At 34.9% G+C, this 14,942-nt stretch overlaps 1 protein-coding gene across 2 annotated transcripts in view; it reads right to left on the bottom strand.

The window, feature by feature from the left end:
- LOC147531793 (beta-amyrin synthase 1-like) overlaps positions 1–14,942 on the bottom strand; it is a 35,868-nt gene that overhangs the window by 9,779 nt on the left and 11,147 nt on the right. For both annotated transcript variants that reach the window (XM_086650915.1, XM_086650916.1), the window contains 16 exons: positions 11,878–12,094; positions 11,074–11,265; positions 10,832–10,921; positions 10,544–10,741; positions 10,335–10,419; positions 9,617–9,783; positions 9,335–9,523; positions 9,003–9,116; positions 8,791–8,910; positions 8,574–8,696; positions 8,341–8,439; positions 8,210–8,266; positions 7,238–7,284; positions 7,005–7,148; positions 309–486; positions 12–92 (listed from right to left, as the gene is read on the bottom strand). In XM_086650915.1, the coding sequence (XP_086507041.1) occupies positions 12–92; positions 309–486; positions 7,005–7,148; positions 7,238–7,284; positions 8,210–8,266; positions 8,341–8,439; positions 8,574–8,696; positions 8,791–8,910; positions 9,003–9,116; positions 9,335–9,523; positions 9,617–9,783; positions 10,335–10,419; positions 10,544–10,741; positions 10,832–10,921; positions 11,074–11,265; positions 11,878–12,084 (2,091 nt within the window). In that variant the 5' untranslated portion in view covers positions 12,085–12,094. The remainder of the gene's footprint in view (positions 1–11; positions 93–308; positions 487–7,004; positions 7,149–7,237; positions 7,285–8,209; positions 8,267–8,340; positions 8,440–8,573; positions 8,697–8,790; positions 8,911–9,002; positions 9,117–9,334; positions 9,524–9,616; positions 9,784–10,334; positions 10,420–10,543; positions 10,742–10,831; positions 10,922–11,073; positions 11,266–11,877; positions 12,095–14,942) is intronic.

Here is a 14,942-nt window from a genome sequence, read left to right as displayed (position 1 = left end):
TAACGAATTACCTGACCACCATAAATAAGAGCCATCAGACCCCAAGAAGTTTGTACGAGGTTCGTTTTGTTGTTCTCTAGAGTTAAAAATTCCTGTTTCACCAAGCATGAAAGACTTAAAAATCGATGTAGTCAAATACTCCTACCCTCGAACAACGGTTCTTGAAATTGCTTTATGTTATTTTCTTTGACCAAACATTATCCATTTTGTCTAACATATATTATGATATTGTGTCATTTCCTGTTTACTTTTGGGAAAACTTGGACCTAAGGTTTAACTGATTGAAGGAAACAGTACTCAAATATTACCTTCTTACAACAAGAAAGATAACTCTCTCCCCAACCCCCGGATTCACTTTGTGTTGATAACAAAAAATCACAAGCCTTACGGACGGTCGAGCTATTCTGGCAGTTTTTCCCTGCAGCTGCTAGACCTCGAAGAGCAAACCATGTGCCATAAGTAAAGCAAATTCCCCAGTTTCCGTACCTGTGCAAGTTACTCAACCTTTGGATCATTCTACTCTTATTGATTTATTACAAGGTATGTGGGGTGAGAAGCCATCTACATCATAGTTAAACCTCACTTTAAGCAACATAAATAATTGATCCAAAAATTAAATTTGTGCGTGAAATAAAAGGAACACAAACAAATCATTTCAAAAAATTTGAAATGTTGCTCATAGTATCAATGTACTAATCCATAAACTACACATAATATTCCGAAATTTACCACAAAACATGTTTCTAGAAAAAATAATAACAATACATGATATTATAGAGAACAATAAGGAATAAATCACATACGTGTTAGAGTATTTCAGATGTGTTAGAGGTATAGTCTCACATGGGATAAGATAGTATTAGTACTCTCCCATATAGCATATATAAAGGCTTCAAAGTTTAATAGTTAGAAAGAACTGAATCAATACTTTTCTCTCTCCTATATTATTTCTATAATGGTAAGAGCATTTTACTCTATAGAGTCTAATCTTAGGGTTTTTGATTAACCGGTGGTGGTAGCTCCTTCAATGGCTACCGCACGCCGGAACATCATTGGATAGTTTTAGTGTTCTTTTCCTATCCAAATAAACTAGGTTTGAAGGTTTCAAGTTTTTTTTTAACTTTCAATTTTTTTTTCTTTCATGTTTCCTTTTCAAGTTTCTGATTCTCTATGTAAGTCTTCAACCAATTCTTAATGATTTTTACCATTAAGGGTTTCAAGGTTTTGAGATCCGTTTTACTGATCAATAATAGCTGATGAAGATCCAAAGAGTAAAGCAAACAATTATTATGTTCAACTTAGATGGTGGTTTCTTCTTCAGATTTTCTGTTAAAGAAACATAGCAGATCCTGTTACGTTCCTCTTCTCTATCATATCTTCTTCATTCACATTCTATGTCTAAATTCCTAATCGACGAGAATAGATCTGGTCCTTTCTCCCCTCCATCATATCCTCTCATTTTTTCTATTTAAAACTTTTACTATCCTTTTCCCCTCGAAACTCTTCTTTCAACACAAAACATAATTTTTTTTCTGGTATGAAACACAAAGACACTAGATCTGAAATGCTTCCCGTTTTTCATTTGAAATATCAAATATTCCTCTAAATCTCTTATTTTCTCTCGAATCTCTTATTTATGTTGTTTTCTCTATAAAACCGATCCTCAAACACCTATGTAAGTTTCTTTCTCTAATATTTATTTAAGCTTATTACTTTCTTTTAAAGGTTCCTTTTTCTTACCTTCTTCTTCAGAACAAAATGATGGACAGAAAAAAGAAACAAGAGTAGTTGGTTGCTAACTCTCTGGAAACAAATGTTAGGAAGCAACAGTCAACAAGACTTAGTCGTTTTCTGTTTTCAATAAATCCTTACAAGTTAGGATCCTTTGAACGTGTTGAGTGAGTAATAAAGTGAGTCATCGAGTCATTACTATCTATTAAGAAAGTTTGCTGCAACAATTATGTAAAGGCTACATAAAGAGCCATACCTTTATTGTAAAGCAAGTGAATCAAAGTAGCAAATTCCTTTTGTTTTGTTCTTCTTTGAACGTGTTCTAATAGGAAAGTCTAGAAATGAAGAATGAAGAGAGAGTAACTGGTTATTTTGCAAGAGTTATGATCGTGGCTAACAACATGAGAAATATTGGAAACAACATGTCGGATGCTAAAGTGGTTGAAAAAATTTTGAGAACCTTGTCTGATGGATTCACATACATTATGTGTGCAATTGAAGAATCAAAAGATATAAAAAAATCTCTCGATCGATGAACTTCATAGTTCTCTGTTGGTACATGAATCGAAGTGCAAGGAGAAAGTTAACGAGGATCAAGTTTTGAAAATTACTGGGGATACAGGAAGAAGGGAACAGCTGGGTCAGAGAAGAGGAGACCACTGGACTCAGGGAAGAGGAAGATCTCGAGGAGCTTATACAGGCAGAGGAGGGAGATCAAATAGAGGCTCATTCAGCAAAACACTAGTTCAGTGCTACAAGTATCATCAGCTAGGATACTTTGAATATAAGTGTCCAAGCTGGGAGAAAGGGGCCAACTACACAGAATTTGATGAATCAGAAGAGGTCATATGCTGAACTATTCTTTCAACATGAGTGTCCAAGCTGGGAGAAAGGCGCTAACTACATTGAATTTGATCAATCAAAAGAGATGGTATTGATGGCATATGCCGAGGCTGAAAATAAAGGGCAGTTGTGGTTTCTTGGCTCTGGATGCATCAACCACATGTTTGGAGAAAAAGAATGGTTCAGTGACCTATAAGAATACAAACATTAAGTCGAACTTGGAAATAATTTACAGATGTAGGTCATAGGGAGAGGCAACATTCAAATGCAAGTAGGAAGTGTTTCACACATTATAACTGATGTGTATTACATACCTGAGTTGAATAACAACCTGATTAGCTTTGCACAATTACTAGGGAAGGGAATATCTATCTTAATGCAAAAGGAAGCATGTCGGTTATACCATCCTTCAAAGGGTCTAATCATGGAAACTCTCATGACCCTTAATGTGATATTTGTAGTTACAGCCAAGATGATGCCTCAAGAATCAACATGCTATACTACATCCACTGAGGACACATCATACTTATGACATTGTCGTTATGGGCGTCTGAGCTATAAGGGATTAAAGACGTTGAAAGATGGGAATATGGTGAAAGGCTTCCCAGAGATTAAGGCTGCAAGCAAGTTGTGTGAAGAATGCATAACAGGAAAGCAACAGAAAGACATTATTCCCAAGACAAGTAGTTGGAGAGCTACTCAGAAACTACAATTGATCCACTTTCATCTGTATGGACCAATTACATCGGAGTTCAGCAGCCAAATGAGGTACCTGATTACATTTATGGATGATTCTCAAGAAAATGTTGGATTTCTTTTCTTTTGGAAAAATCAGAAGTAATCGAAGCATTCAAAAAGTTCAAGGCATTAGTAGAAAGAGAAACAGGTATGTTAAGAGTTAAGTCACTGTTTATAGACAGACATAGGTGGTGAGTATAACTCAAATTAGTTCAAGGAATTGTGTGTGGATCATGGAATTCGACATCAACTTACAACATCATACACACCACAGCAAAACGGCGTAGCTGAGAGGAAGAACAAAACCGACCTCAATATGGTTCGCAACAAATTGGATGGTAAAAAGGTGTCAAAGAAGTTCTGGTCAGAAGCAACAAACTGGAGCGTGCACATCCTGGATAGAAGTCCTACTACTATAGTGATAGGTATGACTCCTGAAGAAGCTGGAGTGATCAACCCCCTCCTGTAGGTCACTTATAACTCTTTGGATGTATTGCCTATGCACATACCAAAATAAAACTGGAAGAAGCTTGATAAAAAAACTGTTAAGTGTGTTCAATTTGGTATGAGTGAGGAACTCAAAGCATACAGATTGTATAACTCAGTAGAAAACAAAATCATCACTAGTAGAGACATTGTGTTTCATGAGGATGCTGAATGGGACTGGAGAAATAAATCAAGTAAGGAATCAAATGTCTTTTACTGGAACAAGGATGCTGACTCCGGAATCGTAATAAAAGCAATAAGACAAGGTGGTGGTGACGAGGTTAGTCCAACTGTAGTAGCAAATCAAACATGTTGGGCAGGAAAGGACTAGGAAAACACCAACATGGATGACAGTTTATGTAATCGGAGAGGGTTTGTCAGAAGGAGAAGAGGAAGGGCAAGAAAACTTTGCTATGTTCATGGAGAATCTTGTCATGTTATCTTCAACAGATCTATCTAGTTTTGAAGATTGCAATAAAAGAAGATAAACAGAGAAAAGCTATGGATAGAGAAATAGTGGCCATTGAAAAGAATGGAACTTAGGAACTAAGCAGTCTGCCACACGAAGATAACACCATAGGAGTTAAGTGGATCTTGAAAACAAAACTAGATGAAACCGAAGAGGTTGACAAATGCAAAACCAGGTTAGTTGCAAAAGGTTATGCTAAAAAATATGGTATAGACTACATTGAAGTGTTTGCTCCAGTAGTGAGATAGGGTACCATTAGAACAATTTTGGCTGTAGCGGCACGAAAGGGTTTGAAGGTTTATCAACTTGACGTATAAACTGCATTTTTTCGTGGAGAACTTACTGAGATTGTGCATGTTGATCAGCCGCAAGGTTATCAAAAAAATGGACAAGAAACCAAAGTTTACAAGCTCAAGAAGGCATTGTCTGGGCTCAAACAAGCACCTAGAGCCTGGTATAGTCGCATTAAAAGATACTTCACAGATAAAGGATTGGAAAAATGTGCTCATGAACCAACGTTGTTTTTCAGAGTTGATAATGAAGGTAATCTGCTTATTGTATCTTTATATGTAGACGATATGATTGTAACGGGAAATAAAACAAGCATGGTGAAAGAATTTAAAGCTTGGATGAAGACAGAATTCGACATGTTAGGAAAAATGAAATATTTTCTTGTTGTGGAGGTAATTCAAGATGACATAGAGATATAAAATGTCAAAGAAAATATGCTTGTGATGTACTAGAGAGATTCGAGATGGAGGAGTACAATTCTGTTAGGAATCCAATTGTTCTAGATACCAAATTGGTGAAAAATTCAAGTGGAAAGGTTGATGCCGATTTATACATGCAGATGGTGGGTTGTATTATGTATTTAGCAGCTTCAAGACCAGCCTTGATGTATGTGATAAGTTTATCAGTAGGTACATGAAAAATCCTACTCAAGCACACATGCGAGTTGTAAAAAGGATGCTCGGGTATGTGAAAGGTACTATCAATCCAGGCTTGCATTATAAGAAGAATGAAAACAACATACTGGAAGCATACTCAGAAAGTAATTATGCCGGAGACTTGGACAATAGAAGGAGCACCTCCGGATATGTTTTTCTCTTAAGCAATGATGTTATATCATGGTCATTTAAGAGACAGCCAGTGGTGACACTGTCTACAACGGAATCTGATTTTGTGGCAGCTGCAACCTGTGCATGCCAAAGGTCATATGGTTGAGGAGAATTTTGGAGAGTATTGGAGCTGCTAAAAAAAGGCATGAGTACAATAATGTACTGGAATTGGTTTATTGCAACACAGAGAGACAGCTTGCAGAAATTATGATAAAGCCCCTCAAATTGGACTCTTATGAGAAGCTGCGTCATATGCTAGGAGTTTCTGAGGTTCCAAATATAAACTAAACATATTGTTTTAGTTTAAGAGAGGTTGTTTTAGGAAGAAACAATCAACAAGACTTAGTCATTTTTTGTTTTCAATAAATCCCTCAAGTTAGGATCCTTTGAACGTGTTGGGTGAGTCGTAAGTGAGTCATAGAGTGAGTCATAGAGTCATTATTATCTATTAGGAAAGTCTGCTACAATAGTTATGTAAAGGATATATAAAGAGCCATACCTTATTTTGAAGCAAGTGAGCAAAGCAGCAAATTTCTTTTGTTTTGTTCTTTTGTTACTCTTAACAACAAAGTCTGATGAGATAACCTTAAAACCTAGGGATTGCAATCTTTTTGTAAGGGAAAATGGCCTGTCAAATGTTACGACCATACAAAGAAGTTGTTGAATAGGTTGGGTGTACCATGTATTGATGGCGATGCCTACAAAATCCATGGTAATATCAAAGTGTTTAGTGGTTTTCTATAGTGATGTTGTGGATATGTTGTGTTCTATATCTGTGATGGACTTCAAAAAAAAATTCATCATCTCTTGGATGTCTTAAAAAATTCTCCTTGACAAGTACCACGGTGTCTTCTATGCCATCATATTTCTCCTCTAAATTTCTTCATCAAGTTTCAAAGTGGCCTCTTTGCCATTCTTCTCTCTAATTAGTTCTTTTAATAATCTCTTTCTCCCTCTCTAAACTATCTCAATCTTCTATTGCTCAAGCCCAAATGGGCCAAACAATCAATACTTTTTTAAGTGGGCCAAGCAATCAAGCTTTTGTTTTTCAAGCCCAAGTGGGCAAAGTTACCAACTTTCTATATCGTCTTTCTCTCAAGCAATGCAGCAAACACACATCAAAGAAACACCCACATTAGTAGTAAAAGAAATTCAAACATCATCATGGCGGTGTTTACACAAACTTAAGGTCTTAGTAGTAAAAGAAATTGAAACATCATCATGGCGATGTGTACTCAAACTCAAGGTCTTCCATACTTGTAAGTACAATTAGTTTGAGGGCAAGTAATATGAAGGAAGCGAAATCACCATTTACACAATGAAATACAGAAAAGAAAAAAAATTGTTTTACATTTTAACTTATTTCATTTTTAGATATTATTGTAATGAGTAAGGTATTTAATGTAGCAAACCATTGTACTTACGAATGTCTTGATAAGTACATTGGTTTGAGGGAGAATGTTCGAGTATGTGAGATGTGTTAGAAATATAATCCAACTTAGGATAATATAGTATTGGTACTCTCTCATATAATCTATATAAAGACCTTAAAGTGTAATAGTTAGAAACAACTCAATTAATACTCTTCTTTCTCCTATACTATTTTTATGAGTACGTACCATGAACCATCCGGCTTTTGTTGTTTTTCAATGTAATGCACAGCCTTAGCAATGAAAATTTCAATTTCGGTCTTCCGATATTCAGGATGTAACTTCATAAACAACATTAGTGCGGTAATTGATGATGCCGTGCACTCCGCATATCTAAAAAAATGTATCACAACTTCATCATTAGTAGCATAGATTTAAACACATCAAAATCAAATGAAACTAACTTTAAAAAGGAATCTTACTCGCGCTCAACGACAACGCCCTCGAAGAATTCTGTTGGATTAAGAACCTAATAGTACAAACCGTTCTCAATATTTATTAACTGATATAAGTGATGAGATTAAGTCTAAGGTTCTATATATATGTATAATGTATATATACAAGGGCGGAACCAGGATTTCATGCCAGACAGGCCAAGTCTAAAGTTTCCATAATGTAAACTCCTACTTGTAATGTGTATGGTCTTACAAGATACAACACAGACACAACACAATTTTTAAGGACATCCTTTCGTATCATGATTTTTTTACATTCATCTTATAAGTTAATAATCTAACTAAAACAATAGAACTGATTTTTTAACTTAGATTTACAAACTGATGTAACATTAGATAATTCAATGGAGTACCAAAATATCGATAGATTCTTTATCAACTATTATACATTTTAAAGAAAAAAACTTGCATATTATTAATCATTAATGTAAGATCTTTATATTATAATTACCCAATGATACTCAATTAGTCACTTAATATAGGCCCATTATTAGTTTGAAACCAAAATGAAAAATAAAAAAGAAAATAGGGAGGCAATAAGAGTTGAACCCCTGTCGTTGCCAGGGAATCATACAGACTCCACCAGGAGCTAAAGTAAATGTAATGAATATTAGGAGTTTTAATTAAATATGTGGAGATCAGGCCGGGCAACTGCCCAGCCTGGTCTCCACATAGGTTCGTCCCTGTATATATATATACATATACATATATATATATTTATACAATATGACTACATGGACCGCCTGTTGGGACACCCAAATGAAATGCCCAAGAGAGAAACTCATGTTTCTCTATTCTCTCACGTGATTGCTCTCGTGGAGAGAGAAACATGAGTTTCTCTCTTGGGCGGTTCATTTGGGTGTCCCAATAGGCGGTTCCAGAAGACTTTTTCATATTTATATGAGCTTGTATGTCCTAAAGAGATAATGTTTCCATTACTTCCAACCAATCATACGAGGTTGCAGGCTCCCATGGTGGCAAACCGCCGTCCGATCCCTACAAATTGTATTCCGTTAGAGAAATGAAATATTTTAACTTCTTTTAGTTAAAGATAGTGGTTGTACACTTACTTGCAAGGAAATCAGAAGATCAACAGAATCATACAACCGCTCTACTGGCATTTCTTCACCGACAATTTCAACTGACATTTGTGAGAACAAAAGGCAACTCTGACAAATACCCGAGAATCAATTTACTTGTAGAATAATCAATATTGGAATCATCACCACTGAGTATAAAAATAGAGAAGGAAATTCAAATCAAATACTTTCTTATGTTCTTTATTAATTAATTTGGTACTTACAAGCAGCCCTTCAGCAGTACAATCTGAAACTTGCCACCCATGATCTTGATCTGAGAAAGTCCACGATCCTTTAGAAATGTGACGAAACATGCGCCGGAAGTCGCCGGATGGGTTATTTCTTACCTTTACGCACACATTTATAGAAGATTATCTAAACCCATACATAACAACCAGATAAAGACATAAATTTGGTAAGAAGTTATGTAATAGTTAGTACTTGTGAAGCTTTCACAAAATCGTGTCCTTTCTTAAGAGTGTAACCGATTTCATCGACAAGATCACTTGCTAGAAGAGCTTGAACACCAAAACCGGTGTCCCACATCTGGCTTCCAAAACTCTGTAATTATCAATGAATAAGATCCATTTAATCAGATAAGTGTCTAACCGCTTCATTTACTTCAAACTAATTCAAATTTATTTATTCCAAACCTGCATTCTGAGTCCATCTTCAGCAACCCACAAGTAATCCGGAACTCTAGCTAGATGTTTCTTGAATGCTTCCGAGTTCGGATCTTCTACCCAACAAGCAAGCATACATAATGACTATCATAAACGAAAGTCAAGTATATTAGTCTGAAAAAATTTCGGTTATGCCCCACAATTTAGAAGCCTTAGATGATCACTCGAAGACCAAAAAATTGCATGTTTGAATAATGCATGATAATCTATATAATCTAGTAGTACTTAACTGATCAACGAACTTTTAGATCTTGCATATAGATAATATCATAAATTATTAACACTATCAGTCATTGTGTTACCTTCTCTACACAACCAATTGTGATGTAGCAACTATTCTCATCTTCATAGTGGATGTGCTTCATAGTTAGCTCTAAAGCCTTCTCCCTAACTTTTGAAATAGGCCACCTTGTTAAAACAGGTTCAGTAAATATGTATAGAGAGTCCCAAATCAAGTTTTGAATTAACGGATGGGGGTAGTAGAGATCTTCCTATAGTACATAAATATATGACAATAATTAGCTTAAAGAATATATACAAATAAAATTATACGTATATCGCCCACAGTATAATTAATTACTGACCTTAGCGCATAAATGGCGGGTTTTATTCCAATTAACTTGATTGTAAGGTTGAACGTGAAGCTCATTTCTTAGTGAAAAAATTAGATCCGTAACCGAGCAAACAAATCTCTTCCCGTATAAATATGACATTGGCATGTAAACCAATCGAGTGTAACACAACATTTTAGCTGCAGTTTTGCAGACAAGAGTCGTAAGTACTACAATATGGCATTTGAATCAAGTAAATTAGTGTAATGGTGGTTTAAGAATGCTTATGGAAACGATATCGGTGCCTTTAGACAAGTGTGGTTCTTATAGAGTTTTATGTTATAAAGTTTGTTAAGACTCACTATCTCTTTAGAAAATGACTTGTAACAAATCTGTGACTACTCTTTATCTCTCCTCTAACAAACAAGCTCTCATCTATAATAAGAGTTGATCCTTCTTATAACAATTGCAAAAGATTCATTCTCTCTTTGTTGCTCTTAAATATCTAAACATTTTCATTAAGTGAAAAATGCTCTAAAAAATTATACAAAACAATCCAACTTCAGACAATAGACAATCCAACTTAGTCTGTATGCTACCTCGATAGACATCTTTCGAGGCAAATACGAAAGCCAAGTCCGAGTGGGTCATTAAGTGGGACATACTATTGCTTTTAAGGCGGGTGGTAAGACTCTAATGAATACTACCAAGCTCCAAAGTACAAGGATAAGAATACTCAGTTGGAACAAACCAGGGTGCATAGGTAGAATAGAAGGAAGAAGCCAAAATTCTGGGGGCATTGGGTTGCAACCTGACCAATCATATAATCCAAGTACCTGTATTCGCATACACGAACAAAACCATCTCATATGAATACAGTTACAAACTTTCCCGACATATATTAGTTAGAAAAAGACCCAAATTTCCATTAAAGAATTGAATTATTCAGATCAAATATACCGAAAGCCAAGCTTTTCCCCAAGACGGTATTAATGTTACACCACCATGATCCAGGATCCATTTCCTTGCTCTTGCACATGCTTGGTCTTGACCACCGTTTGGCCCTTCCCCTAGTATACGCATAGAAATGTAGTTAAGGGTAGTACAAAACATGGTACTGTCACCCTCAATATGAAAGCCAAAACCACCGTCTTCATTCTACAAATAAAATACATAATTACGATTGGTTAAATGAAGAAAACGAAATTACAAGATTAACACTACTAAAATTTTGATATTTGTAGGTACCTGATGACAGTACATATACCGGAGTGTCTCTTTGATATGTTCTGGTGATAACATTGTATAGAGAGTTCCCGTAATGTAGAGAGCGAAAACCTACATAATGTTCCAACTATTGTTAATTTCCTTAAGCATATCTATAAAAACAAACTTACCGATGTTGTTATAAGTACCAAACATAAAATGGTCATTTGAAATTTTGAATAAAATGTTATTCGAGTGATTAAGATGGTAACATGATAACTTACCAAGGGTGGCATAAAAAACAAAGGCCCTCCAATATCAGCACCCCAATGGCCATCTTCTAACTGTAACGCTGAGAAGAATCGAACGCCTCTCCTTAATGTCGTTGTGGTCGCCTCATAGGTTAAGTCTTCACTATTACAAATCTTTAGTTGTGGTATGTTTAAATCGAATTTGTCACTGTTTTGCTTCAGTTGCTGTGATTTTGTATTATATACAGATCAACATAATGATATATATGGGGAGCTAAATTTTTATAGGTGAACCATATCACAAAATCAATTTTTAGTATCGTTCCGTAGACCAAATTGTTACTGGGAACTATTTTACTAATTTGTAATTAATTAAACTTATTTATAAAGACTGAAAGAAATAATAAGTAAATACGAAATCTCTATTATCAATGTTTGTTCGAATTTAAGTCTATTATTTTAATAGCATGGGAAACTATGGATTTTCATCTCTTACTCCTTTTCTTCTTTAAACTCTACAAACTCCAACAACATTGCCTCATTTTCTTCTTCACAATCAACTCCCACTGCAACAACTACCAGTGAATTATTAAGGATTTAATTTTTTTTTCTAATATTTTCATTTTTTTTTTATATCCTCATGTAATACATTTACTGTTAGTGGTCAAGTGTTCGCTCGGAAGTGAAGTTTTGGATTTTTCTTTCAGTTTATAATTTTTCGTCCAAAAAAAGACAATAAATTACTTCTCAGGTAAGAAAATTTAGTGAAAGAACTTGTAAACAATGTTATTTTCCTATAAAAATAAGAAATATGGAGCTAGGCTTAGATGTTCTAACCTGCAGACGTAGTAAAACATCACCGCTAGGTTTGATGTTAAACCTATTTTGATAGAATATTTGGCGGGCTTTCTCAACCTGAGCTCGTTCTTCAAGAGTCCCTGCATTTGTGTCGAATTCCCAAGTTTGTCTTCCCACGAAATTATTTGTTGTAAAAAGCCATTCGCTAAGAGGGCCTTCTCCCTTGGCCACTTTAAGCTTCCACATTTTCCCCTCTCTGCATATATAGTAAGAGATATATTTTATCAAAAAAAAAGAGATATTAATTGTTATTTTTTTGGAAGACGACTACGATCTACGTATGTCGTGATATTTGACATTTCATACATCATAGATGTGATAAGCTGGATAATTGCCCACTCAAACATTAACAACACCGGACCGTGTGGTGGGGGGTGCGGGCAGGGCGCCCGCACTGGGCCCCCACCACCAAAGGGCCCACTTTTTAAGAAGGCTAGAAATAAACAAGATATATAACTAAAGAGCGGTTGCCAAACATTGAGTTGATGCTGGCTCCGCTGGTGAGCTACCCAAGTTTCGCGCAGGGGACACAGGTTCGACTCCCAGGGCAGTCAAAAGTGACTTTTTTTAGTTCATTTTAGGTGTATTTTTTTATCTTCTGAAGTGATTTTAAGAAAATGAATCTTATTATTTTTTTTCCTAAAATTCCAACAATAGGTATATATATATATATATATATATGTGTGTGTGTGTGCAAATCATGATACAAAAGATCCCACGTTTCAGAAACATTATTTTCTTTCTATCATTTTAAGTCTGATGTGCTCGTTAAAAGCCTTCATTTGGTCATTTTTGGTAAGTTGAAAATTCAATATTCAATATGGTTTTATGTTCACAAATCACAAGTGATAGTGGATTTTTAGACTAGATCCCTTATAAAAATGATATTACATAATAAATTATATCTGGATTCATCTATAGTTTTCATCTATCTACTGTTCAATTGTCTTGCATTCTGTTCGGTTTTTGTTTTAGTAATTTTTTATTGTACGAAAGGCCCACAATCCAATTTCGCACGGGGCCCCGGAATTCTCAGGCACGGCCCTGACCGGGCCTAAAACCCAACAGAGACAATGACCTGAAGCCCAACAACTTTATTAATATTTACATAATCCCAATTCAAATAACCAAAGATTCCACCTTCTCTGGGATATCAAATGTTATTGATCATCCTTGCAAAAAAAAAAATGTTATTGATCACGTTTGTAACAAAAAAAAAATGTTAATCACCTTTCTTTTGTGCAGTTACACAATCAAAACCATTTGTATGGAGAATTAATGACTTGCCTCCTCGACAAGCTGATAATTTGGGCATTATTTTCTAAGAATTATTTTGCGGAAGTTATGTGTCACTACTACATTTTTTTTTATGAACAGGCTTTTGCCTAAATTTATTAATTAATTTCAGAGATTACAAGATTGAGTTTAATTAACTCAAAATCAATTACAATAATAGGATAAGGGAAATTCCCTACCCACCTCTTATTTAATCGGGAGATTTGCTGTTTTGACCCACTTTCGTACAATTGACTTGCTGCTTGGACTCCCTTTTTTCAGTGTTGCACTTTGGACTCCCTTTTGACGGAATCACCAAAAAATATTCCGTCTCTAACATATACTTTAATAAAGTCCCACTTTACCCTCATATATTCAATATGTATTATTGACCCCCTAATTTATTTAACTCATCTTCTTCAATTTCACTTCTAACAAAAAAAGGAGATCTTCTCCTGTAACCATTTCAAAACACAAGCTCATCTTCTATTTTCCTCTTCATGAAGGATTATTGATCAATTTCTTATATATTGTTATAAGAACTTCAAGTTTTATCTTCTAATTAATGAAATTCTAGTACAAACTAATTTTCTAGTTCAGGTTGAGATAAGCAAACTTTTTCCAAAAGAACCTTGAAATCAATAGCCCAAACATCCTTCCACAACTAAAAAAAAAAAATCAACACCCATTTCTTGATTTACTTCATCTTTGGGGTTATCTGAACTTTTGATTTTGTCTTAAAAACGTGGAAACCCACCATCAATCATCTACAGATTACCATTAATAAAAACTACTATTACAGACAATACCATTGTTTGGAGTAATGGAAATGTCAAGTTAGTACTCAAAAGGGGCATGAAATTAATTGAGTAAACTGTTTTTGCATCAATTTTAGACCCCACCAATTAATTTCTTAAACAGGAGAGTTCACTGCCTTCTCTATGTAAAGAAATCACAAGCTAGTCATCCATGGAAATAAAAAATAGATGTGTGTGGGTACTGGGTAGTCATCCATGGTTTGTTGTCATTCTTTAGTAAGAAGACTTCCCTGTCCTCTCTCTCTCTCTCTCTCTCTAGATCTCTCTGGTAACAACAACAATGGATACCTAGTCGTTTCTAGGGATTAATTGGATTAAGCCCAATTTTTTTTTTGATGAGATTTAAGCCCAAATTTATTATCCAACATTGATGCACAAGCCAGTAGACTCATAGTAGAAAATCCAAACATAAAGTTTATTATCGCATTCGGGTGATTAAATTATTAGGAATTATGAAGGAGAAGATGAGTTAAAGATAGAAGAAGAAGATAATAAATTAGGGGGTCAAAAGTGCAATATTGATTATATAAGGGTAAACTAGGAATAGGTTAAAGTATCATTTTAGAAAGGATTTTTGAGTCAACAGTCCAAAATCTGGGGAGTAAACCCAAAAAAAATCCACTCTTGCCCAAAAATTAGTTGCAGGTCCAAATGTCAGTTTTTTTTTTTTATTCCCCTCTTGCCCTTGGACGGGACATGCTGACGTTTTCCTGAAAAAAAAAATGTCTGGTAAATAAAATAATTTACCAGTACACGAAAAATTCAAAGTTTCAAAATTTTTTGAAAATTTGAAATTTTCAAACGAAATTTCAAATTCCCGCCCAGCAAACATCTCTTCCCGGTAAATAAAATAATTTCCCATACACAAAAAATTCCAATTTTCAAACGAAATCTTTTTTTCGAAATTTTGAAATTTTTTTGAAATTTTTTTTTCAAACGAAATTTCAAATT

The sequence above is a fragment of the Eschscholzia californica genome, unplaced genomic scaffold, assembly GCF_041429995.1.
Source record: "Eschscholzia californica isolate CP2 unplaced genomic scaffold, dmEscCali1.0.p SCAF_6, whole genome shotgun sequence".
In the NCBI taxonomy this organism is placed as follows: Eukaryota; Viridiplantae; Streptophyta; class Magnoliopsida; order Ranunculales; family Papaveraceae; genus Eschscholzia; species Eschscholzia californica.
Note: the sequence above shows the minus strand (reverse complement) of the source record. Positions and strands in the feature narration are given on the sequence as shown.